Source organism: Gopherus evgoodei, chromosome 6, assembly GCF_007399415.2.
Source record: "Gopherus evgoodei ecotype Sinaloan lineage chromosome 6, rGopEvg1_v1.p, whole genome shotgun sequence".
In the NCBI taxonomy this organism is placed as follows: domain Eukaryota; kingdom Metazoa; phylum Chordata; order Testudines; family Testudinidae; genus Gopherus; species Gopherus evgoodei.
The window spans coordinates 115,537,627-115,565,415 of record NC_044327.1 but is presented as its reverse complement, the minus strand read 5'-3'; the positions used below and the strand labels follow the sequence as shown (position 1 = coordinate 115,565,415).

The 27,789-nt window shown below is 43.4% G+C and overlaps 1 protein-coding gene across 6 annotated transcripts in view; it reads left to right on the top strand.

Moving 5' to 3' along the window:
- NEDD4L (NEDD4 like E3 ubiquitin protein ligase) overlaps window positions 1–27,789 on the top strand; it is a 362,300-nt gene that overhangs the window by 139,676 nt on the left and 194,835 nt on the right. For all 6 annotated transcript variants that reach the window (XM_030565980.1, XM_030565979.1, XM_030565982.1 and 3 more), the window contains one exon: window positions 25,561–25,642. In XM_030565980.1, coding sequence (XP_030421840.1) covers window positions 25,561–25,642 — 82 coding nt within the window. The remainder of the gene's footprint in view (window positions 1–25,560; window positions 25,643–27,789) is intronic.

Below are 27,789 nucleotides of genomic sequence, written 5' to 3'. Positions count from 1 at the left end.
AAGAAATATCAACACTATATTATTGTCCCTTTGTAGGTGGTGGTGGTGGTTAAAGTGTATAGTAAAATGCATTGAGAGAAACATATTGGAGAATGTTAAGCAATGATAAAGGGCATCTGATTTGCTGAGGAATAGTTGCTGAGCTTGTAAACAAAAGTAGGAGGCTGTCTGGGTGTGGCTGGAGACAACAGGAAGCTGAGAGCAGCATGTATGCACCAAGGGTAGATCATGTTTTCTCTCCAGAGCAGGCAAAGTTCAAAGAAAGGCAAACCTTTCTGAAGAAACCTGAGAGAAAGACCGAGAGAACGGTTAAACCCTAAAACCTATTGTTTTAGAAAATGACAAAGTGATGCCTGGACTATCCTGAACTGAGGGCTTGTCTACATCAGAAAGTTGCAGCGCTGGTGAGGGAGTTACAGCGCTGCAACTTAGGAGGTGTACACATCTGCAGGGCACCACCAGCGCTGCAACTCCCTGTTTGCAGCGCTGGCCGTACTCCCGTTTTGTCTCGGGTGTAGAGGATCCAGCGCTGGTGATCCAGCGCTGGTAATCCAAACAGACACTTACCAGCGCTTTTCTTGACCTTCGTGGAAGGAGGAAGCCTCTGGTAATCAAGCTGGTCTCCTTCCCCGGCTTGCTCTCGCGTTCCCCGAACCCCGAGCAAGCAGGTCTCCTTCCCTGAGGTTTGCTGGGTGGTTCCGGGAACGCGAGAGCAAACCGCGGCGAAGCTGGTCTCCTTTCCCGGTTTGCTCTCTCGTTCCCCGAACCCTGAGCAAGCAGGTCTCCTTCCCTGAGGTTTGCTGGGTGGTTCCGGGAACGCGAGAGCAAACCGCGGCAAAACTGGTCTCCTTTCCCGGTTTGCTCTCTCGTTCCCCGAACCCCCGAGCAAGCAGGTCTCCTTCCCTGCGGTTTGCAGGGTGGTTCGGGGAACGCGAGAGCAAACCGCGGCGAAGCTGGTCTCCTTTCCCGGTTTGCTCTCTCGTTCCCCGAACCCCCGAGCAAGCAGGTCTCCTTCCCTGCGTTTTGCAGGGTGGTTCGGGAAACGCGAGAGCAAACCGCGGCGAAGCTGGTCTCCTTTCCCGGTTTGCTCTCTCGTTCCCCGAACCCCCGAGCAAGCAGGTCTCCTTCCCTGCGGTTTGCAGGGTGGTTCGGGGAACGCGAGAGCAAACCGCGGCGAAGCTGGTCTCCTTTCCCGGTTTGCTCTCTCGTTCCCCGAACCCCCGAGCAAGCAGGTCTCCTTCCCTGCGGTTTGCAGGGTGGTTCGGGGAACGCGAGAGCAAACCGCAGCGAAGTTGGTCTCCTTTCCCGGTTTGCTCTCGCGTTCCCCGAACCCCCCTTGAAGCCGCCCAACAGCGCTGCAGTGTGGCCACATCTAACACCACTTGCAGCGCTGGTTGCTGTAAGTGTGGCCACTCTGCAGCGCTGGCCCTATACAGCTGTACTAATACAGCTGTAACAACCAGCGCTGCAAAATTTTAGATGTAGACATGGCCTGAGAGTTAGAAATCATTTAGAAGCTGTCAGCTGAGTTATAATTGTCACTTAGACATCTCCATCAGAGGACTTTGCAAAGCAAAGTATTTAACTTGTAAGTCAACACTCGTATGCTGTTGTGAAATTATGTTTATATCCCATTCTTTACTATTGCAGCAAAAGGGTATGAAAGAATGGCAAGTATATGTAATGTATGCTTTTATCAGATTGAATTATTAGATGAAATTAACTTCCTTATTCCTACCGAACTACAAATTTACAGGGTACCTTTTCTCCACCCCACCCCCATCTAAAATTATTTTTCCATCTGAGTCATGAAAAGGTCATTTGTCTTCCTTATTGGAAGTCACATTAGTCATTCAAGCCAACTGCTCTTTTGTGCTATAATCTAAGAATTTCCAGTGTACTTATCTGGCCCCCATTACTGTGGTATTGGAATGCTTTATGGTCTTTAATGTATTTATCCTCAAAACACACTTGTGAGGTAGGAAAGTGTAAAATGGGCATAATAATAGATGGGAAGCTGAGGCACAGCAAGAAATGACATGCCCCAGATCACCTGGGAAATTTGTGGGAAAGCAGAGACTTGAACTCTGGTTTCCAGAGTCCCAGGCTAACTTTAATTACTGAATCATCCATGGTATGCTCATTATTTGCCATCATCTCTTCATTTTATAGTACCTCAGGTGCAATTTAAGCAGCATAGGAGAGAGAAAGAACATGGCTTCTGTTGGACAGAGGGGTGATGATTAAGAAGCTGTAAAAGGAAATAAAGGGGCGCAGACATTTCTGTGGCAGTTAGGGTGTGCACTGCACTTAGGGGCAGGGCAGGGACTTCAGAGATGGAAGTTGAGCATAGAATCCAAAAGGTGCATCAGTATAGAAGAATGGATGTGGATCAAGACCGTTGTCTGAGATGAGTGTATGTGCCTCAGGTGCTGACATAGTAGAGCTAATGCTCTGCAGAAGAATCCTATTTCACATTAATTTTCCAGGTAACAGAAACTATTGTTAAATGAACGCGGCTTGGTTTGGAAGAGTATAGACTTTCACAGGGTTTTATGTGAGGATAACAACGGTGTTTTCCTGGTAATACACTTGGGGGGAGTTTTATTAATGCTAAATAAGAATTGCAGTCACTTCTGAAATTCTCATTTGATTAAATAAAACCCAGTGATAGGGAGACATTCAATCCTGTGGAAAACAAATGGGCTCAACACCTTTTTTCCTATTTGTTTAGTGCAGTATGTGCTTGCTCGTGGTGGTTTTGTCACAGAATAACTGCATGTATGAATTGGCGCTCTAAATACAGATATTAAAAAATACAGTATCTGTGGAATAAATTGACAACTCATTTTAAAAAAATAAGTCAGATAAGAATAAATTACAGCACAACTGATTTATTCTTTAAAACAACCAAATAAAAAACCAGAACAAAAAACAAAAGCACAAAAACCCCATGCATACCCCTTTATTTGTACAAACATTTCTTTTATACTTTTATTCTTCAGCTCCCAGAATCACATTTGGTCCTATGCACTATATGTTCGAATGAGTCAATGAGTAGTTCAGTATGCTCCAATGATTATATGACAAATTTCTCAAATGATGTGGCAGGGTTTCCAGTAACTATGACTGTAATTAGACAATTCTTTACATTGCAGTTACGTAAGTTCTTGGTGACTAGAAGGTGTCTTACTAATGTTCATTAGTTAGGTTATTTTTAGATAACCAAAAAGGGTATTTGGAATAAGCTTTTTTAAAAACTGGTTATTTAAAGTTAGGCTCCTATGTTTGCATTTTAGGCAACTAAATAAGCAGTCCAATTGATAAGTGCTGAGCATCCAGCAGATCCAGATAAAGTAAGTGGGGTTTACATGGGAGCAAGGGTCTAGTTGCTTGGAGACTGTTGGATCAGAGCATTGGTTGACAGATAAGAGCATCAGGTCATTCCGTGGGACCATCACCAACCTTACCAAAACTGTTAGGAGGTAGTTATCAGGAAACTTGTGAAGTGTCAATGATCAGTCGCTATCTGACCAGGATAGTTAAGCCTCCAGAAGTATTTTATTCCAACCTGCAGATATCTGGCTCAGTTTTTAAAGAACTTCAGAAAGAATCGTGTACAATTTTAAATGGATCCAACTTGGAATGATGAGCTGCACCAAATGTTAGCATTATGTTTGGCAGAAATGGCACTTGATAATACTTGTTGCCAAGATGAGTTCTTATTTCTTAACAGTAACTCTTGTCAATTCTCTAAATAAAAACATGCAGTTATTCTGTGACAAAGCCACCACTTTGAGAAATGTGCTTAAAGAGCTTTAATTGATTACATTTGCCACTCGTGTGGCTTTGAGCAAGTAACTTTAATAAAGTATCTATAAAATCGAGATGCTTGCTTACATGCCGCTCAGGGGTATTGTGAGGGTACTTTTAGAGTATTTCTTTAGTTCAAACATGAGTGAGTGACACTTGCATGTGACCATTAGAGTTGCCCTAATTGAGGTAAGAGTGCACACACTGCAAAGCCCTACTCAAGTTACTGCATCCACACTATCATTGTACTCCATTGTGTGAGGTGAAAGGCCCTTTGGGGCATATCCCAGAGTTCTTAGCGCTACATTAATTTGAGTGGCTATCTGAATACTTCCACAGTGTATTGTGGAAAAGCTTGTCTTTCCTTTCCGGCTGCCTGTGCAGAAACGGGCTTAGCCCCCCAACTCACCGATTTCTGTCTGCAGCCTTCATTTTGATGCACAGCATAGATCCAACTTGGAACAATGAGTGGCACCAAATGTTAGCATTAATGCAACTCTCAATATTGGCAAGTGAAGTATTTTGCTTATCAGCTTCCTTAATGCTAAGGGCAACATGGGTCATTATAGCCATAAGAACATTAAAGAATCAATACATCACCTTCAGGCACAGCACTGAATTTGTTTATAATAGAACAAGTTTATTAACAGAAGAGCATGGTTTAAGTAATACCAAGTAAATGAGAGAGAGGTAGAGGTGGTTACAAGCAAATAAATGTGAAAAAACATACCTAAAAGTCTACAACTTAATATAGCAAGATACAGTCTTTGTTCAAGATGGTTTCTCTCACCTACAGTCTCCTTTCCAGCTTTTTACTGGCCAGGACCCATCACAGAGATCAAGTGGTTTGGTTTCTTTGTCTCCTAAAATGAAGGAGAAAGATGGAGTCTCTCTCTGTTCCTTATATCCCCAAAGGAATGTTTTTGTCTTACAAGTCAAGAAGACACCTGGGGATTCAGTCTCCTGGGTCTCTTGGAGCCATATTAACTCTTTCTCTCTCGAGTTCACGATCGGGATATAACCCCTGCCGGTTAGCTCAGTGGCTTTGTTTACAGCTAATATGTAAATTGATGTAAACCCACGAATCTTTGTCAAGGACAGGCCTGTTTATCATCTTTACCTAGGCTAGGCTGTCTGGCCTTAAACATGTTTTAGTGACAGCATACAGAGGGAATTCATAACTCGACATATAACATTAACGCATACATTTTGCAATGATATTAATAAGTAGTTATCGTGATGCCTCACAAGGCATATCTTTTACCATTCTTAATGCATTAGTGTGTAGGATGTGAATACTTAGATGCCTACAGTCACAGGGTTTATTTGTCTGTGTAGGTTACTGCTTTTCATCTGACTCTTCACTCTGACCGCCTATCCCCCTGACTCTTCAGAGGGCTGATCACATGCTGGCTTCCAGAAATGCAATTGGTCTGAGTCTCCCAGGCTTGAGATTGGCAAACTTCTGTCATGGGCTGAAATGCCCTCCTACCATTGGCAGCAATCCCTGGCAGAGATGCCAGTCTCACCTCTCTTTATAACTAGTCTTTTCTACTGACCTTTGGTAACTTGCCACAAAAAGAAAACATTCATACACCACAGTAAGAGGGCCTTTCCCCAGTTAGACTAAGTGCACACCCACTCTCTTCCCACCTTGTTTCTGTAGACTTGGTGAACCACTAACAGTGAGGTACTAATATTGCCACAACCCAATACCAGGCTTCATTTAATCTATGGATGGGGGTTTGAGATAAACATTTTCCTCCTCTTAGTAGTCTGCCTCTGTATCCCCAGACCAAAGGGCCCACCAGTCTGGTTATTCTAAAAGCACCAGGTACCTGCCGTTCACACCCCTACTTCCAGTAAAAACGTCTCTGCCACGTGAAGGCAAGTGATGGGGTGTTTGGCTGTCAGACCCCCGTGTCCTTTACCTCAGGGATCTGCCCCAGCAGTATCCCCCCACACTGGGTCACCCCTCCCAGGGGATCCCTCAGCCTGCTAAACCCACCTTGCCTCAGTGGCTACTGCCAGTGATCATTTAGTCCCCTGCTCACTGGGGCTGATTGCAGTTTGTAATGGCCAATCATCACTGGCAAGGGGTTAAGACCAGCTGCCTCTACCTATTCCAAGGCTGCACATCTGTAGCCCCAATAGCTTCGTACACCTTCACCAAGGCCTGCAGCCTGGGGGGTTTACCAGGCTGGAGCTCCTCAGCTCCCCTTGCCTTTCCCCAGCACTGCTCTACCTCTGGTACCCTGCTCCCAGGCATCCAGGTCCTTCTCTCTCCACTGCTAGAGAGAGACTCCTTCAGCTTCTTGTATGGGCCAGCTGGGCTCTGATTGAGCTGGCCACAGCTGTGACTGCTTTCCCAATCAGCCTAGCTTGACTGCTTTTAACCTGCCCACTACCCAAGTGTTGGGAACACCACTCCTTGCCCATAACAGTCCTTTTGGGGAAGCTCTCACCTTACAATATGAGCTAGTAAATAGTAGCTGTGCTGTTGAGTACCATCGTATAACAGTGCAGTAGAACTTTTTTCTCTTTGAAATTTTTTTTAAGTGTTTAGTATCTTGAATTAAACATTTTTGTTTTAAAGAAGAGCTCTTTGTAGCTCAAAAACTCTCTTTCACCAACAGACGTTTGTCTAATAAGATATTCTTCGAATGTTTGCTCATGTCCATTCCATGTTAGGTGTGTGCGCTTGCCACATGCACTGGTGTCAGAAGTTTTTCCCTCAGTGGTATCCATAGGGGCCTGGCTCTGGCACCCTCTGGAGTGGCGGGCATGTGCCGCGTTATCGGGGGCACTACTGGCTACCCTGACCCTCCATTACTTCTTACCGCAAGTGACGGTGCTGAAAGGTTCCTTTGCGTGAGCAAACCTTTCCTTCTTTAGAACTGTTCATTGTGAACCTTCTATTGTAAATAGTTCTGTCAGTTAATATTAGTCCCCTGAGTGTGTTTTTAGTTAATTATACTGCCCCAGATGGGAGTTAGCCTCGGGATGGCACATGCCCTGCTCCCTGGGATTTAAGAACTGCGACTGTTGTAGGAAGCCTATGGTGGTCAGTGACCACCAGACGAGTAGTCTCATTAGTGACAGGTGATGCATCTGCAAGAGCTTTAAGCCTCGCACTAAAAAAGAGTAGGACATCCAAGTTAAAGTGCTCCTTATGGAGTCAGTGCTGACACTGGCACCAGAGCAGCCTCCAACAGACTCCGTGCACAGCACTGCAGCTTCGGTGCAGAGCACCATGCCAGTACTGTTGTGGGACAGGTGAAAATCCACCTCCACGACACCTGCCAATAAGAAGAAGAAGACCAGGAGAGGTCGTCTTCTGCTCGCAAGGGAAAGGAGAGGGTGGGAGGCAAGCCCAGACCTACGAAGGGTGGCTCATCATCTCCAAGTGGGAATCAGACGCCAGCTTCAGTTGAGTGGGTAGTCTATCCTGGGATGCGCCTGCCACCCCAGACAGCAGTATGGAAATGCCGTTCACCCCGAAGGTCCTGCAGGCATCGCAGGATATTTTGTCCCTTCCAGTGCTGCCCACACCAGTGATGGCAGCTCTCTGATCCAGGGGTAAGCCTGCCCTTGGACCACCCTCTCGGTCCCTATCAATGCAGCTCTGCTCGCCACCTCAGGGAGCATCTCGCTAGTGCTTGACTGCAGGGCTGTCTACTAATCAAAGCCCTTAGCGTCAGTTTCTGGATTCCGGACATTGCTCTGCAGGCTTGAAGTGTCAGTTGCTGGTAGTACGGTGTAGAACTACCGATGCATGCACGATCCCGTGACCTCAGTACTAGGAGCATTGTAGCCATTCACCCTCAGTACTATGCTGATCCTGTGAAAGCCTTCATTGGGACTTGGTACAGTCACCGACCTACCAACATAGGTCACCTTACCAGCGTTAATGCTCACCATCATGGCTTAAGATGCAAGGTACGTGGTCCGCAGAGGAGCTGAAGTTGTATATAAACCTCAAATAGCTCAGGGCGGTTTTCCTCCCAGTTATCTGGCCAAGTGGTTCAAGTGCTGATGGACAACACAGCCTCAGTGTTTTACGTAAACAGGCAAGGGGGAGCATGCCTGTCAGCCCTCTGTCAAGAGGCACTCCACCTATGGGATTTCTGCATTCAGTGTGCAATCTACCTGGAGGTCTGTCACCTTTCCTGCCTCAGGAACATGCTGGCAGATCGCCTCAGCGGGTCCTTCTTCTCTTATCACGAGTGGTCGCTCAACTCAAAAGTGGTCCAGATGTGGAGAACTCCCTGAGTAGATCCATTTGCCACCAAGCAGAACAGGAACTGTCATCAGTTTTGCTCCCTGCAGGGCCTCAGCAGGGGCACTCTCTTGGATGCCTTTCTCCTGTTCTGGTCAGGAGTCTGATGTACATGTCCCCGTCCATCCCGCTTGTCAGCAGAGTACTGTCAAAAATCAAGAGGGACACGGCTTGAGTCATTATGATCGCCGTGGCGTGGCCGTGCCAGCATCAGTTCGGCATGCTGTTGGATCTGGCAGGCATTCCCCTACCCCCACCCAGTGGCAGCTGTTGGACTGCCCAGACCTTCTCTCGCCTTCTGCACACCAGCCTCACCTCCCTTCACCTCATGGCATGGATGCTGCATGGTTGAACCCAGAGGAGCAAGCCTGATCCAGGAAGATGTAGCAGGTCCTTTTGGAAAGTAGAAAAACTACTCCACTAGGGCAGCATACCAGACAAAGTGGATGAGGTTCTCCTACTGGGCGTCTGAGCATAGCGTGTCCCCTACGCGCTCTTCTCTGAAGTCCATTTTGGAATATCTGCTCCTGAAGAATCATGGCCTGGCCCTCCTCTCTATCAAATTTCATCCAGCTGCTATCTCAGCTTTTCATCCGCTGATCCAGGGTTAATCAGTGTTCTCACACGAGATGTCGGTCAGGTTCCTGAAGGTCCTTGAAAGGCTCTTCCCTCCCGTTAGGGATCCTGTCCCCTAATGGGACCTCACGTGTCCGCCTGATGAACCCTTGGGCTCTTGTTCCCTTTCTCACCTATCGTGGAAAGTCGCCTTCCTTGTGGCAGTGACATTGGCTAGATGAGTGTTGGAGATTAAAGCCCTGACCTTGGAACTGCCATATACGATCTTCTACAAGGACAAGATACAGTTGTAATGCCATCCAGCCTTCCTACCAAAGGTGATATCTTCCTTCCAAAGCAACCAAGACATCTTTCTCCTGGTGTTCTGTCCTAAGCCGCACAAGACCAGTGAGGAGAGGTGGCTGCATGTCTGGAGTGCCTTGGCATTTTACTTGGTGCATACTAGTCCCTTTTGTAGGTTGACCCAGCTCTCTCAGAGGATCTCCAGCTGGATCATCTCCTGCATCTGGACCTGTTATGAGTTGGCGTAGGTCCCACCACTGCCTCTGATGAAGGCCTACTTGATGAGAGCATAAGTGTCCTTGGCGGCCTTCCTGGTGCATGTTCCCATCTAGGACATTTGTAGAACTGCAACATGGTCTTGGATTCACACGTTCACAGCATACTACACCATCACCCAGCAGGCTAGGGATGACTCTGGGTTCGGCAGAGCTGTGTTACAAGCTACACATCCATGAACTCCTACCCGACTCCACTCGTACCGTTTGCGAGTTCCCTAACATGGAACGGACATGAGCAAGCACTCGAAGAAAAGACAGTTACCTTTTCTGTAACTGGTGTTCTTCAAGATATGTTGTTCATGTCCGTTCTGTGACCTGCCCTCCTTCCCATCTGTCAGAGTCCCGGCAAGAAGGAACTGAGGGTGAGGGGAGCCAGTGGCACCCCTTATACCGCAGCGCATGCGCATCACTCCAGAGAGTGCCAGAGCTGGTCCCCTATCAATACCACTGAAGGAAAAACTTCTGGCACTGGTGTATGTGGTGAGCACGCACACCTAACATGGAGTGGACATCAGCAACATGTCTCGAACACCAGTTATGGAAAAGATAATTGTCTTTTACCTTCCCCACCTTGTCTCTCTTAAGGAATTTGACAGGACTCTTTCAACCAGTTAAAATTTGTAGAACTCTTTTTGTAAAACTAGAAGCTAAGGAGTCTTACCCCACTCCTCTGGAGTTTTGCCATACTTGCGTGTTCCAACGTAAATCTGTATTGCTGAACTACTTAATTTTGCCTTTGCTGGCATCTGTTTTACATCCTTTCTGGCTGGTCAGTTTTAGGGTCGGTGTCTGAGAGTATGTAAAAGCAAGCTGATTATACAGCACTAACAAAATTTTAGGGTCCCCCATATAGACAGTACAAAGTGGATAAAATTCAAGTGAGACTGTTACTATAATTTTCATTCATTAGGATGTCATTCCGCTGCATCTGTATTGCTACTCCTTTTTTTTTTTTTTTTTAAACAGGATGTTAGGCGTGTAAGTAAATGCATTGCAGTTAGGGGTTTTTTTGGTGGTAACCAAATACAGATTGTTTTACGGTTCTTCATACTCAGATATTGATCGTTTCTCATATTTAGTTGCAATGGTTTTCATGTTTACACCACATAGAGATATGGTATGATCCCTATCCTCAGTCAATAATAATGCCATTAATTCCTTTTCATTTGGAAATAACATTTGGATGTAAGTGCTGCATGCAAACATTTAGACAACTGTTCTGAGTAGGTTCTTCGTGGTAAATTTAAAATGCCATTGTGGTATGCTTGAATAATTAGGAACTTCTCAGAAAAACATTTTTCAAGGTTATTTGCTATTAGAAATTACTTACAAATGGTAAAATGACACTTCAAAATTGCCTGATACTTTTTCAAAGATGCCAAGATCCCACAACTTTCTTTCTGCTGGGTATGTGGATATCTTTGGCAATTTAATAAGGCTATGTTTGCACTATGCACCTTTCAGCAACACAGCTGTGCCGCTAAAAGGTGCGCAGTGTAGCCGCTCTTTGTCGGCAGGAGAGAGTTCTCGCACCAGTGCTTTTTGTCGGTAAAACTTTCGTCCTGGCGGGTATTTTTTTCACATCCCTGAACAACAAAAGTTTTACCAATGAAAGCCTAAGACATACAGGTTTACTGCTTATGGACCCAATCCTGCCAACACTTACTCAGAGACACTATGCTCTGTCGTAATTTTTCTTAAGACGATACCTTGATAAGGTGTCGGAAATTGAAGATCATTTTCTATCTAGTTCATCTGATGTTGAACAGAAAAAATTATCGACTCTCAAGTGTTAGAATAATTCTTCCCTTTCAAAAATTATCCTCTTCGTTTAATGTATAATTTGCTCTTTCTAGACATGTTGATGGGATAAGCCTTTGGTATGAAGTTCATTATTTTGTAAAGATAACATACATATCTTTGGCTGCCCTTCCTGCTCCACTGCAAATTGCTGACAGTAATGGGAAAAGGAATTTTTCCTTTCATTGAACAAACCATTTACAGATATATCTATTAAGTCAGTGTTTCTCAAACTTTTTTTTTCATGGGCCACTTGAAAATTGCAGATGATCTCGGCGGACTACTTAATGGTTTTTCCAAATGTTGTTTGTACTGTTAACTATTGTAAAATGCTTTCGATAAAAGTGCTATATTAAAAAAAAACTTTAATATTAATTTTTTTCTTCTGCCAATAAAAGCGCACAACTCCTATTTTAATATCAGTAGTCTTACTTCTCTAATGTGATGGATGTGCTCTCTTTCCCATCGGAGCAGCCCCTAAGCTGGGGCTGGGAAGTGCCGGGGGGGGAGTCTCTCCCACCACAGCAGCCACACAGCGGAGGCTGGGAAGGAGGGTCATCTCTCCCCTGCAGCCACAGCCCTGGAGCTGGGGAAAGTCACCTCTTTCTCTGTCCGCTGCAGGCCTGTATTCCCAAATCTCCCCCCCTCCACTAGTGGCGGTTCCAGGCACCAGCGCTCCAAGCGCGTGTCTGGGACGGCACGCCGCGGGGGGTGCCCTGCGAGGACGGCGGTCAGGCTGCCTTTGGCAGCCTGCCTGTGGGAGGTTCGTGGATTCGGCAGTTATTCGGCAGCGGGTACGACAAAGCCGCAGGACCAGCAGATCTCCTGCAGGCATGCCGCCGAAAGCAGCCTGCCTGCCGTGCTTGGAGCGGCAAAAAAGCTAGAGCCACCCCTGCCCCCAACACCCTCTTCTCACCCCACTGCCCCCTCCCACCTACCCCCTATCCCCCCCGCCCCCCAAGGCCACCACCTCACCTCACATGTGCTGCTTCTCCAGGGTCCAGGCACCTAGTTAATGAAGCCACGCTGGTGCCTGCCTGAAATGATATGTGGACCAGAGTTTGAGAACCTCTGTATTAAGTGATATCTGCATCTAAACCTTTTAAAGGGTTTTCTGACAGGCTCTTTAACCACTGAATATTTCTGTGGGGGTGGGGTGGTAGTCTTCCTATCTCCAGCGATATCTCCCAGTGGAAACAAATGGCCATATCTAGGAGAAGCAGAAAGTTTTGGAGAGTCAAAGTGCATTTCTAATCCAAAAATTAATCTCAAAATCAGATATGCTTACTTGACATGCAGTGTCCAGCCCTGCAAAACCAAAGGCTGATATGTGGCCATCAAGCTGGATTTGCAAATCCTTGCATAGAATCAGCCATAAAAGGATGCAGTGGGAAGCATGGATACAGAACAGAATGATGGAGCAAGGCAGCCAGCCAAAATCAATATGGTGGAGATTGTGGACTGGAACTGTGTTTTGATGCAGAGGATAGTACATTTGAATCCTCTGATATTGTGCTTGAGCTAATCCTTATCTGACTACCTGCTATTGCACACTATCTAGTAGAAATTTCCACACCTGTAATTCATGTTCCAAGAAAGTTTTTAGACTTCAGCTATAGCTTTGACTGCAGACAGCTATCTCTTAATAACTACAGCGTAACTTTATTTTGTGATAACACAATGTCTTTCCTGAGTGCATTTCCCTTCCCTTTTTAAAGAGAACAAATAAAGCTGAAAGATAGATCCTGGGCAGTATGTCTATTAAATATTGTGAAGTATGTAAATGTGGGAACAAAACTGAGCAGAACTCTTGGAGCATCTAACCAAATAGCCTGTACAGATTTAATTGCTCAACACAATCTGCTGTATGGTTTTATTTGTCAAGAGAGAAGGTGACTTGTTCCAACGGTAAATCTTAAGAATTTTACAGCTAAATTAGCAGCTTACTAAAATCAAATACATCTCAGTTGCCTATTCGCAGTAGACTCAAATTAGGTTGCCAGTTGGTTGAAACATTTGCTGCTCATTGCAGTTTTACAGGCTGCTGTTGTTGACAAAAAGAGGTTTGGCATAAAGTTCTACTGTAGTTTAATTATGTATTGGTTTGCCAACCCTGTCTCCAGGAATATGGCTAACCAAAATTGGTAACCCTAATTATGCATGCTCTAGGATGTGATCTTAGCCCTGCAGCCTGGAATGTTTGTAAATGTCATATTTGATCAAACTTGCAGAACAGCATAGAAAGAAGTTTGTTTTCTGATTGTACTGAAACTGTCTCATTTATTACATTGTTTGACGAACATAACCAGTGCTAAGAGTTAAATGTAAATGAATGTTAAAATACATAAATCCATTCCTGCCTGTCTGAAACCTGTCATTATACAAGCAAAGGCACCTAGTGAGCTAGTTCTTACTAGAAGGAATATTACATATTTAAATATCTTAGATTTCATTTTCAACCAACCAAAAAACAACGCATGTTTATTAAAGGTGGTGATTATTTTTTTTAAGAACTAGTTAAATTATTTGAATCTAAAACTTGATTGATGAATATTTTCACTATTAAAAGTGCTGAGTTGTATTTGCAATGATTGGTGTAGGCTTATTATTCATCTTGAGTATTTGTGAATGTTTGAGTCCTGACACTTTTATTTATTTTAGAAGGAATGTTGTGAACTTGGAAGTTGAGTGTTTGTTGTTCATATTATAAAGTTTTCTTAATCTAATAGTGGATCAGAGCCAATACCATATGACTTAAATGATCCCAATGCAAATAATGAATAATAAATAGCTGAAGTGAACAATTCATGAAAATCCAAAAGGCTTACAATGGATTCAAAGAATTCTGATGAATACTGATGGCTGACTAATCAAAATCAGGATTTTCATGCAAGCCACTCTCAAAATATAAAAAGGGGCTAAACTCACCATGAATACTATTCAGAACTAATAGTTTGATCAGCTCTAGTTATTTAACTTCAGTAATGATGGACCAGATGCTCCTGAATTTACATGCTCTGCAGCCCCTTAAAGTCAGTGGGGTTGCATAAGGCGCGAATCAGGACAGGATTTGGCCCATTATATTCACAACCTTGGTCTCTATGCAAACAAAAAACCTATAAACCTTCCTCTTGTTTTAAAAACAGATATGCTTCAACTACAAAACAGATTCACTTGGAATGTGACCGATTATGCATGGTTATTTTCGGATCCATTACAGTAACAGTAATTTTTCTTCACGCACTGACTGGCCTGGAGTTCGGTCTAAAGCTTAGTCTATACTTACAAGTTAGGCTGACATAATTGCATCAGGGATATGAAAAATCCACAGTCCTGACTAAGCTGACTTCATCCCCAGTGTAGATGTAGCTATGTTGATGGAAGTACGCCTCATTCAACCTAGCTACCATTGTTCAAGGAAATTGTGTTACTACCCCATTGGAAAAATCCCTTCTGTGCAAGTAGGCTGTGTCTACACTATGGGATTATACTGTCATAGCTATGGTGATATAGCTATGCAAGTATATTTCCTGCAGACTTGCCACATTTTGGTCATCAAAGACAAATTAAAAAATGGTTTGGGTTACAGTTTAAGGTTTAAGGGTTAAAAATGCTACCTATGTTTTAAGTTGTTTTTAAAAAATCAGACTTTAGAAGCAATTTAAAAAAAACCCATTTTAGTTTAAGTATCAGAAGGGTAGCCATGTTAGTCTGTATCCACGCAAAAAATGAGGGGTCCGGAGCATCTGAAGAAGTGGGTTTTTACCCACAAAAGATTATGCCCAAATAAATCTGTTAGTCTTTAAGGTGCTACTGCACTCCTTGTTTTCATTTTAGTTTTAAAATTTTTGCTTACAAAAAATAATTGTAAAATCCTGGTATTGGTATCCTCTTCCCTAGGATTACAAACACAAGGTGGGTAAATATCATCTGAATTCACAGAGGCATATCTATGCTGCACGCTTATTTTGGTAGCGCATAGAGTCCAAATACACAGAGCCCCCCTTGCATGTGTGTTAACAGCCAGCAAGGCATGGCTTATGCAGGTAAATACACAGTGGAAGCGTGGGGTGTGTACATGATTACATACCCTACATGGTTCTTCACTTGTCCAAGCTGTCTACACCGGTGGTGTACTGTCCCAATGCCTGTCTGCTGCTGAACCTTTCCCCCCACAGAGAGAGACTGCGGGGGAGGTGGGGGGAGAAGGCTCCAGCAGGGCATTTCCCTGCTGCCTTTTCTCACTGCGATTAGGGCAGGGGAGGCAACCTATGGCACGGGCGCCAAAGGCGGCACGCAAGCTGATTTTCAGTGGCCCTCACACTGCCCAGGTCCTGGCCACTGGTCCGGGGGGGGCTCTGCATTTTAATTTAATTTTAAATGAAGCTTCTTAAACATTTTAAAAACCTTATTTACTTTACATACAACAATAGTTTAGTTATATATTATAGACTTATAGAAAGAGACCTTCTACAAATATTGAAATGTATTACTGGGAGGCGAAACCTTAAATTTGCGTGAATAAATGAAGACTCGGCACACCACTTCTGAAAGGTTGCCGACCCCTGATTTAGAGGCTCCAGCAGCGGGGTGCCGTTGAAGCCTTTCCCTGCTGCCAGAGTCTTTCACTGACCTGTACTACACACTGCAGTGTGGATGAAGCTTGTTTTTCATTGTGACATGTAGCTACATGTACCCTACATGCTGCTGCCAGTGGTCATAGTGTAAACTAGGGGTGGCCAACCTGTGGCTCCAGAGCGACTCTTCAGAAGTTAATATGCAGCTCCTTGTATAGGCACCGACTCCAGGGCTGGAGCTACAGGTGCCAACTTTCCAACATGCCAGGGGTGCTCACTGTTCAAACCCTGGCTCTGCCATAGGCCCTGCTCCCATTCCACCCCTTCCCGCCCCTTCCTCTTAGTTTGCTGTGCCCTCGCTCTTCACCTCCTCTGAGCCTTCTGCACCCCACGAAACAGCTGATCAGGAGGTGGGGAAGGAAGAGGGAGACAGTGATTGGCAGGGCTGCCGGCGGGCAGGAGGCACTGGAAGCAGGGGGCAATTGATGGGGGGTTGCTGTCGTATTACTGTGGCTCTTTGGCAATGTACATTGATAAATTCTGGCTCCTTCTCAGGCTCAGGTTGGCCACTTCTGGTGTAAACCTAGCCACAGTGGAATGTAGTGACTCTAGATCAGGGCCGGCTCCAGGGTTTTTGCTGCTCCAAACAGCAAGGGGAGGGGGGGAGAGCGATCGGCGGCAGCTCCACTGTGCCACTTTCTTCTTCAGCAACAGGTCCTTCCCACCAAGAGGGACCAAGGGACCCGCTGCTGAATTGCTGTTGAAGAGCCCGACGTGCTGCCCCTTTCCCTTGGCCGCCCCAAGCACCTGCTTGCTGGGCTGGTGCCTGGAGCCGGCCCTGCTATAGATACTGCTGTGGAGCATGTCTTCCTTCCTTTTTGTACTGTTTCAACATCAGGAACAAATATAGCTCAGAATTTGAGAACTGAAATGCTTTGGCTGCAGAATGGAGCTATCGGGTGAAATCCTGACCCCCATTGACTTCAGTGGGAGCAGGATTTCACCTATTGTTTGAAAGGGGCCTCAGGTATTTGGAGGTGGAGGCTATAATGACATGCAGATTATACATGGTTTTGTTTTGATAAGATTCCAAGATTGGTTCTAATACTTCAGATCTCACCGAAAGATCTGCTGTACATAACTAAACACCAATTGGCCGAGGCTTAAAAAAAATTATTATATGGCCAGACCAACCATGATCAATGGTTCTTGATACTGTTGCAATGCAGGGCAATAATTCTGACAGTATACTGCATCTCAGCCTGCAAATTATGTGGTATAGGACTTCAGTAACTCTTAAGCAATCTAGTTAGAATGGATTTTTAGACTGATATTATAAAATTTACATTCAACTATACCACCTGACTGCAGCTTATGTACCACAATTTGAGAACCACTGAAATACAGCATTTGATTTCACCCCTCCTGAAGAGGCCCTCTGAAGACTAGACAGATTTTAAGTACAAATTTTAAAAACATTGTGTAAAAAGTTCGCTAAGAATATGTATAGGCTACCTATGAATGTACTTCTGTTCTTGCTGTTTCTCAAGGATGTTGCCTCATCTTTAAGGGTCTCCAGCTCAGTGCTTAATTTGTAATGCTGGGGCTTAAGCAATTTTTTTTTTAAACTTTAATAGCTGATGCAGCAAGCTCAGAGGTGCTGTGGTTATGAGCTGCCAAGCGTAGAGGTGCCAGGGGTCAGCCCTGGCATAGATTAAGCACTGTTCCAGCTACAAAGCGCAGAGAGAAATGACACACCTGATCAGAGGAGAGATTTTGAATGGATATATACACTCACTGTAGAATATAATTGCTGCTTCTCAGCATATTTTGTTTGAAGTAACTTTAACTGGATTTCTAATAAATATCCTGTGTTTATAAGGCTACATGTTTGAGATTAGTCAGATGAAGGAAAAATAATAGTTTGACGTTCCATATGTTTTATACCCAGACCCCAGGCTGAAAATGGGGTATTTTTGCATACATGTGTTGCTTAAATACTTCAGCCAGGCTAATGCAACAAGTGACATCGCCATTTAATTGCTTCTGCATGCTAATCCGGCAACTGCTTTCTCAAACTGGCACTTAGTTGCCTCTTCAGGATCTTTTTCTTTATTTGTTTTTCCCCTCATCCAATTGTTGGCCTGGGGTTGCATAGGCTGTGCTTTTCATGTACATTCTGCTATGAATTTTTTAGGGAGTGGCTGAAATAACTCATGAGATTTCAAGTCTTGTGGATTATGTCTCTCACTGTACTTAGTTTTTATGAAGTTTTCCTCGGAAAAGTACAAAATCAAACAAAAACAATGACAAGACATTTAAATTAATGACCATCACTTTGTAACTGACTGGAGAAAGTGGTGCAAATTTAATTTTACTCATATAAACTTATGATCTCTTGCTTTTGATTACTTTTTTGTATCTACGAAATGTCCCATGCATGACTAGGCGATCAGTGTGTAGTCAGAAAAATTGTTATTGAACTTATTAAAGTCTTCTAAAAGAGAAAAGATTGCCTCTGCTATTTTTAAAACTTCAGTGAATCCATTTTGTATCTTTCCCTGGGTGAAAATAGCCATGCCCCGCCACCCCTTAGCCCCCCCCCCCCGCCCCCGCACAAGAACAAATGGATATCAACTGGCCATGAACAAATTCAGGCTGGAAATTAGATGAAGCAACTGGTGCTCCGGGCCCTTTAAATCGCCTCCGGACCCCTGCCTCTGCTACCCCAGCCCTAGCCCGAGCACTGCTGCCCTGGGATAGCGACGGCAGGGCTCCTGTGGTGATTTAAAGGGCCCAGAGCTCCATGGCGGTCAGTGTCCTGGGGCCTTTAATTTGCCCCTGAGCTCCGCAGCTGAGCCCCTGCAGCTGGTAGCTCCAGGGTGATTTAAAGGGAGCCCCAAGGCCTTTGAATCATGCAAGGCCCTGCCTCTTCCGCTCGAGACCCCGCCCTGCTCAGGACTCCGGTGTATCAGTACGTCCTTTAAGTTACTTTCACCCCTGGACGTGGCACTGAGCATTCTGTCAGGTGCTGGGCTGATGCTTCCCGCTCACGGTCTGAGTGCCGTATGTGAAGTCTGGAAGGAGTTTTCCACCAGTGAAACTTGGGCAGTGAACTTGGGCACTTTCACCTTCCTCTGCACTGTGTGGGTACAGGTCACTTGGGTATATCTCATTTAATCATTTCCCTGCATTGCAGGGGTCTCTTTCACTGGTGTAGCTTGGTCTCCCTGTGGCATATGCTAGTTTAGTCTCCATGGGTTTCTATTACTTTTGGTCTAATGTGAGTTGTTGGGTTTAGAGTGCAGGTGCTTGATTGTATTGGTGGCCTGTTATACACAAGTGGTCAGATGATCTGGTGGTCGCTGCTGGCCTTAAACTCTATTTTTTCTAAGTACATGTGATGACCAGTTAGGTGCAAAACTGTCTGTTCAACAAATGCTTGATTTTCTTAAGTGCTTCCTCAGGTGCAGTGGTTCTCAGTCAGGGGTACACGTACCCGTGGGATACACAGAGGTCTTCCAGGGTGTCCATCAACTCATCTAGATATTTGCCTAGTTTTACAACAGGCTACTTAAAAAGCACTAGTGAAGTGAGCACAAACTAAAATTTCATACAGACAATTTCTTATTTATACTGCTCTATATGCTATGCACTGCAATGTAAGTACAATATTTATATTCCAACTGATTTATTTTATAATATATGGTAAAAATGAGAGTCAGCAATTTTTCAGTAATAGTGTGCTGTGACATTTTGTATTTTTCTCTCTGATTTTGTAAGCAAGTAGTTTTTAAGTGAGGTGAAACTTGAGATACGCAAGACAAATCAGACTCCTGAAAGGGGTACAGTAGTCTGGACAGGTTGAGAGCTGCTGCTTGGGTGGATCTGCAGCAGTGCTTGCCAAGTACTGAATACTATTCTGAGAGATGTATCAACATGCTCAGTTATGCTTGTGTACTGGCAAGAATGCTTGATTAAATGTGTAATGGTGATTTATTTTGAGAAATAATATTTGAAGTGCATAAAAGAACATTTTCTCAGGCATATCAGTTGTGAGGAATTACTGGTTTGAAGAACAGCACTGGAATTTAATCATACATGTTTATATATTCAGTGTTGTTTTCTTTTTTAAAAGTACATCAGTGTGGTGTTTCCTACTACCATAGAAAGTGGGGTTGGAGGGTGGGTGAAGAAGTGGCATAAAACTTAAAAAAAAAAAAAAAGGCTGATTTAAATTCATATGAGCAGAGTATTACTAGAGACCTAACACTTGTAAATTTACCAGTCAGATTACTTAACATCCTCAACATTCCTCTAAGTTTAACAATTTGGTCTTACAGTAGCAGTACTATTGTTAAGGTTGCGCCAGAATTTTAAGTTTAACGGTGTCTGTATCCCAGTGTCTCACTCTGCCACCCCCTTTCCCCCCCCAACACCTTTTTGTAAACACACCTTGGGGAATTTGAAATAAATGTCAGCCACTAATTAGCGTGTGGGGATTGATCTCAAATGCACATTTTGTGTTCGTATGTGATTGGTTTCCTGACAAACGATAGGAAAATCAAAACACTGGAAAAGTGTGATTTCTCTCCCCCTCCCTACCCTTTGCACAGTGCAACGTTTACTGTCCCATGCTAACTAAGCAGTCACATTGTGACCTGAGAGAGAATCCACCACTCTCTCCCTCCAGTTAATTTGCATACTTGGTGATTTCTCCTGTGCACTGAATGAACCAGGGCGTGTGGTTTAAAAATAGAAAAGAGGGAAATACAGGCTGTATTATGATGCATACACACCTGCTTTAATAAGTCCTGGTAGGCCTTGTTGTCATCTTGAGGTGGGGACACACATGCTGCAACCACTACCTCATCTGGGGAAGAGGAAGAGGCTATGACTGGCTGAGGAGCCTCCATCCCTCCCTCTTGTCTTGACCGAGACTCTCACAGGATTTCTTCCTGAGGCTCGGTGCCAGGCTCAGCACCAAAGCCTGGGTCAGGTGTCTCGTGGTGTGGTACTGGAGATGCCCTACTATCCAAGGCCACAGTGTGTGAACATCTTGAGATCGTGCCCTGGCCTGGCGGAAACCTCCATGGGTTCCAAAATGGCCTTTGCATGGGCGCTGGTTCCCATTGACCTAGTTGCCAAGTGTTTCACACAAGATAGTTATCCATTTCCTTAAAGCTCTGGAGAGAGTACACTCCACAGGTAAAAGAACCGATTCCTCCCTGCGATCTAAACCTTGTCCTGTCCAAATGTATGGGTCCACCCTTTGAGCTGCTAGCAATGCTTGCTGTTGCACCTCTCTTGAAAAGTGGCCTTCTTAATGGCCATCGCTTCGGCCGGAAGGCTTTTGGCAATCCAGGCCCCCATATACAATCTTCTTCAAGGATAAGGTACGGCAGCGTTCACACCGGACTTTCCTCCCAAAGGTGGTCTCACAATTCCACTGCAGTCAAGCAATCTTTCTGCCAGTATTCTACCCAAAACTGTATGCAAACAGAGGAACAGTTCCTACGCTCCTTGGATGTTAGACGGGCTTTAGCTTTCTATATACAAAGGACTAAACTGTTCTGTAGATTGACTCAGCTGTTCATAGTGATAACAGAGAGAATGAAGGCCCTTCCCATCTCCGCCCAGAGGATTTTGTCTTGGATTACCTCATGTATGGCATACTGCCTCTAGCTAACCTAACTGCTCATTCCACAAGATCACGAGCCTTTTTGACTGTTTTTCTAGCGCAAGTTCCTATTCAGGACATCTGCAGGGCAGCAACCTGGTCCTTGGTGCGCATGTTCTCAGCACGTTATGCCATCACCCGAAAGGCTAGAGATGCCAACTTCAGCCACGCAGTCTTGCAGTCAGCTTGTTCTTGAACTCCAAGCCCACCTCCTGTGCAACTGCTTGTGAGTCACCTCCATTGGAATGGACAAGTGTGAACACCAGAAGAAAGAACAGTTACTAACATTTCTGTAGTTGTTGTTCAAGATATATTGCATATGTCCATTCCCAATCCCGTCCTCCATGCCCTTTTATGGAGTCTGTCGATAAGAAGAAACCAAAGGGGTGCGGGGTTGGCAGGGCCCCTTTAACTGACATATGTGAATGCGTGACATCAGAGGGCATTAGCGCCAACCGGACAGGTACCATTAAGGGAAAAAATTTCCAGCAACTATGCTCAGGGCATGCACACAGCTATGTTGGAATGAACATGTGCAACAGTTACAGAAAGGTTAGTAACAGATTTTTTCCCCCTCTTAAAGTGAAGGTGATAATTCAGTTAGAGAGAGCATGGGCTGAGAGAAAGGGAGGAGTGGGTAACATTCCAAAATGTTTTTACTTTTCTTGCAGGACTGAATTCCAAAATAGCTTAATCACAGACTAGTCACAAAGCATATGTTTCTTATTGCTTCTCAGTCTTGCAATGACACTATGTACCCAAGTCTCTTAATTTCACACTTTGCTGTACATAGGTGGCTGGTATAATCTCTGCTATTGATTGGAATTCTAGGATTTGGTTACTGACAAAATTTTTCTTGAGTGAATGTATAATCATTCAGTGTCTATGGAGTGTCTGTTTACGTTTTCCTTCAAATTGATTGGATCTATAAAAATTGTATAGAAATGATAGCTCAAGTGCATAGGTTAGTAGGGAAGTAAATAACTTGAAGTTACATGAAATGGTGGTTGCACAATGGACTTAACTTGAAGCAATTAAAGGCAAAAAAAGCTATTATATATTTGTAATATTTCATTAATATTTAAAAACAAATGATACACAGGCTAATGTCCAAATTGTTCTTTCTGATGGCTCTGTTAGTATAATGCAGTCTTACTTTTATTGCAGTTAGCAAACAGTTTCTATTCACCTGTTAATGTTCATGTTTAGAAGTGCAAGCTGACATGGTTGTTTCTATTGCTTTTTGTACAATATGTAAATGTATATGCCAATTAGGATCTGGCCATCCCTACTGTTGGGCCAGTATGTTCTGTCTCTGTACTTTTCTGGATAGAACTTTTACCTGATGTCTTGAGATACGTATTTCTGAAGTGCAGAGATTTGCTCTGCATGAGGGGAATTGAAGGTAAAGTGACTGAAGAGCGAAATCCTTTAGAAAGAGTACACTTGAAGCTGAAACTCCAGATATGACAAGCTGGTCCCTTCCATTGACATGTCATGCTTAATTTACATATATACTCCGAATGCCAGACTGATTACTGAGCAGCCCTCTCACATTTTTTTTATTATATGACACAGCTGGAAGTCTGAGAGCCTGGTTATGCTCTCTTTTATACAAGGGCTAATTCTATAAAATTGAATAGATTTGCTCTTCCAGATTTATGTTGGTATGAGCAAGGTCAGAATCTGTCTTTGAATTTTTAATAGCCGTGATAATCTTTCAATACCATTCTTTACAAACACCCCCAGTGGTTGAACAGAGTGAGCTAAAAATTCAGCCAGTGGTGGTAGGTCGGAGACAATGAAAGCAAGATAATGTGAAGGATATTTAGGCCTTGTGGGAGGCCAGAGGCTGAGAGGGGCATTTGGTATGGCTGGACATTGCCCTCCTCCCCACCAGGCAACATTTTACTAAGTCTAACAAAATAACCTGATTTTCAATTAGTGTCTAGTACACTCTGCATTTTTATTAGGTTATTGTGACAGTAAATATTAGATAGTAAATGTTATGCATTAAACAATCTACAGTTCCATTGAATTAGATACATTTTTTGTTATTAATGTGATGCTTTAATCTCATTTAAACCATGGGGATTAGTGTGAATTTAATTACATTTTCAGCAGTTCAGCTATTGATATAATGACCTGCACAGTGTGGAGTATTTATTTTTTCTTTTCTTCATCCTACTGTGATATTTCATTTTCAAAGGTAAATTAAACTTCTTGTGTGGTGTAAATTTACTTGCGCGCCATAGCGATACTATCAAGTAGTTTAGTTAGTTAATTAGATTTCATTTAATGAAAAGTAGTGGGGATGCAAACATGAACGATTCAGAAAATCCTTTCAGATAATTTGGATGATCATTTGAATCTATCTTGTGCATCCTTTCTCCGGTCAGGCCTAAATTCCATCCCATTGGCTGTGTTGCATTCTTGGAAAGATGACATGGAAGGAGTTCAGCAGTCTAGCTACTACTCTCTTAAGGATTTCCTTCCTCTTTAGGTGGAGCGAATAGTCCAGTCCCACATTCTGGTGTTGAGTCTGTGTGAGGTTATTCTGCTTCTCCGCTGTGTAGCAGCAGGATGCGTTAATTGATTTGTTGGGTCCTAGCAATTTGCTGCCACTTAAACCATGAAGGGCAGGCTGCAGTTGATACCCCAGAGTGAATGGTGGTACTGGGAGTTGCACAAGCTTGGTATGGGGCAGTTCAGGTTCCTGTAGCATACCGGATTCTCTTCTCCTTCAGCTGCTGTGAGAGTTCTTTCATATACTTTGAAACTTCTCAGTACTGCCGTGCACATTTTCCTAGGAATGAGACTGGATGGCCCACTGTGCAGGTTTGATGCAATAGGACTCAGTAATCCCTCTGCTGGATCACAATAACATGCCACTTCAAAGTGTGTACTCCATTTGGGCCACCCAGTCTCCTTCCTAGGAAAATCCCCAGTGTTGGCGGGAAAAGTGGCCCTAGATGTTACCCTAACACTTCACCACCTTCTTCAGGAAGGCTCTTCTCCGTAGGTGAGGGAGGGAAGAATGAAGGGAGCATAACATATGGGATTCTAAGGGCCATATTAAGAATGGGTTTACTTTTCCCCTTCCCGAGAGATGAAATCAGGTAAGGAAAGAGTTTAGAGGCTAGTGGAGCTGTAGCAGCTGGTCTTGGCTGCATGGGTGAGATTTTCCCTCAATGAAGATAAAATTTAATATGGAAGGGAATGGTAGCTGCCTACGGCCTTTGTGGGTTCAGGAGTTGGGGATAATACCTCCTTTCTACAAATTTGGTATTATGCCAGCTTCACCAGGGAAGGGGATTAGATTCACATAGTGACCCAGGCACTGGTAGAAGACGTGGTGATTGCCTCAGGCTTGGGAGTAAGAGGGGCTGGATAGGCCCAGGAAACATTGGAATGCTATGGATTGGAACATCAAAAAGAAGGGGCATGCTGAGAGTCTGTGGTCTTAACTCCTCACCCTCCACCCCACTTGGCTGGTGCCAATACATGTGTATTAGGAGATATCTTATGATATAAAACAGTGACGGCTTGACCAGTAAAGATCATTCCTGTCTCCATCCTTATTGCCCCCTGCCATTTTCAATAGACCTTTTCCAGAACCCAAAGGTTAGAATTTGGTCAATTACTATTTTAATTCTGAGTGAAACAAAACCATTAATTTCTTTTAAATGGTTTCTTTTAAATGGATATGGTGGACCAATGGGAAATCAGATGAAGATCTGCAGAATACAGATAGTTAAAAATTACTTAGGCAAGATAGGTGTCTTCAAGTTGGCAAGGCCTGACAGTGTACATCCTCTGGATAATATTTAGTCCTGCTTCAGTACAGGGACTATCAAGGTCCTTTCCAGTTCTAGATTTCTGTAATTTTATTATATAAATATATATAATATATATATATTGTGTGTGTACATATACATACACACACTTTTTTTTTGGTCATTTAAGTGCATGCTCATCTCAGGTAGCTGCTCATCTCAGTCGTTTCTTGTTATGTGGAAAAAAAACAGATGTTCAGTTCATTTTCTGATACTATAATTAGTCTTTAACACATTTCTGTTTGCACTTGTTGATTAAATAATGTTAAAATAGGTTTAATACTGAGACTTTTGCAGCAGTAAACAAGTTTTTTACTAGGTTTATTTGAAGCCATTAATTTGTGTAATGAGACTAAATGAACAATTCACACTGAATTTGCATCTATTATAGTTGTCAGTAAAACTATAACCATATTAAATGTGACACCTTCTTTTGCAGTGACCCCTATGTGAAGCTTTCTCTGTATGTAGCAGATGAGAACAGAGAACTTGCTCTGGTGCAGACAAAAACTATAAAAAAGGTAGGTAGTGGTTCTTTCTTCACTGTGTTCTGGAAGTATTGAGAATGCTGGAGTATGCTTCTTCTCTACATGATATTACAGTATTGATTTAAAGTTATTGTATGTGAACGTTTGTATGTATATTGGATAACATTTTCTTTTTTATCAAAATCTTCCAAGCCAGTGCATGCATTTGCCTGTAGCCAAGTGCAGACTGTGAACCATAAAATAATGACTTTATATCAAAAACTTCTCAGCTGAGGTTTGATGTGCTGAATTGCAATGTTGCTTGTGTTTGTAGGATTTATTTAAAAATAATATTAAACTATTAATTCCCAAGTCTTTCTATATCTATTTTAAAATATTTGATGTGGGCATTAAAATGTAAGGCGGAATTGTGAACTACTGAAACTCATTTTGAATAATCTCTGAAGGTTGTTTTAAAAAATCATTTCCAACTGGTACCAAACATAAAGGTATTTTTTTTCTTAGTTTGTTTTTAATTTCAAGCTTCAGTGAAAAGTGTAAAGACACTATTAGGCCAAAATTTTAGAGGTTACCTGCTTCCTTACAATTAAAGTTGACTGGATGTTATGGCAAAAAGGGAAAAAGCCATAATTTTAATAAAGATTAGAAGAAAAGTCATGCCCTAGTATTCTATCTTATTTTACAATAATTATTTAAAACGTTTTTGATCTGTTTTCTCTTTGGTATCATAATTTCACTGATTCCCTCCCCCCCATACAGTTTTTCTAGCTTGATAGAACTCCCCATTTGTCGAGTAAAAAAGGACACCAGAAAAGAAACTTTTAAAACAGACGACCTCCACTCTCAGTTTCATTTTATCATTACAAATAAAGTGCAATTAGAAATTGAGAGAACCTCATCTTCAAAACACTGCATCACCACGTCAGTACATGAGAAAGACACAGTGGAACAAAAAATACATTGTCCAAGCTGTCTGAAAAGCAAAAGAGTCAACAGAGGCCGTGATATTACAGTTGTTCCCTGTGAATGTCTAATCTGCAGTGTAAGCCCAGAGTTAGTAGAACTCAAGCTAGCAAACCTTGGGTTTCTTAATCTAAGGCTTGAGTGGTTACTTATATGTAACCCAAGGTTAGGAATTGCTGAAGCTGGGGTCCAACCTGGGGCTCCAGCTTCTACACTGCATTAGGTTGGCCCGAATCCAACCACTCATATCTCAGACTTCCTAGAACCTCTCAAAATGTGGCTGCACCAACCCTTTGTAATACAGTGACTGTCCAGAGGACAAAGAACATTGGCCTGTGGGATTGTGGAATACTTTTGGTAGATCCCCAGGCACGAATCTAGTGGGGCTGCATCTACACTACAAAGCAGTAGGGCTTGAACCCTGGGTCCCTGCTTCAATGAGGCTTTGACCCTCCACCCCCCATGGCATTCTCGGGTTAGCACAATTTGTGTGTTGATGGGGCAGGGAGGTAGGAGGAGGAGAAGGCTTGAGCCTGAGTTAAAATGCTGGCCCTTCATTGCAGTGTAGACATATCTTGTGGGTACAGGGATCTGCTTCCTTGGAGCTCCTTGCAGGACCAGAGTCTAAGACAGAGGTGGGCAAACTACAGGGTGGATGAGGCAGGGGTCTTGGTGGGCGGGGGCAGGGGGCAGGGAAGGAGCATCAGGGGCGAGAAGCAGGGGGAGTTCAGATAGGGGGCTGGGCCACACCTGGCTCTTTGAGGAGGCACAGCCTCCCCTAACTGCCCCGCCATACAATTTTGGAAACCCGATGTGGCCCTCAGGCCAAAAAGTTTGCCCGCCCATGGTCTAAGAGTAAGAACGGTGAAAAATAAAAACCAGTTAAAATTGAAGGAATTAAAAAACAAAACCCTCAGGGGTTTGCTAATTACACTGATGTGGAAACTCCTTTTTTGTTAATAATAGTGTTTTTGATCTTATGTTTTCGTCTTTAAAATCTATTTGGTCTCTACCTGCTTTAGTTTCAGAGCCTATCCAAATCTGTTCTTAGTTTTGGTGAAAATTCTTAGTGAAAAATTCAGCTTACTTAGCTACTTAGTTGCTACAGTAACAGCATAGAATATAGTGTTTTGGGGAATTGTTTTTAAATACCCTTGACATTTATAACAAAACAATACAGATATGTGGGAGGCTTTCTTTTGATAATGGAATATTTT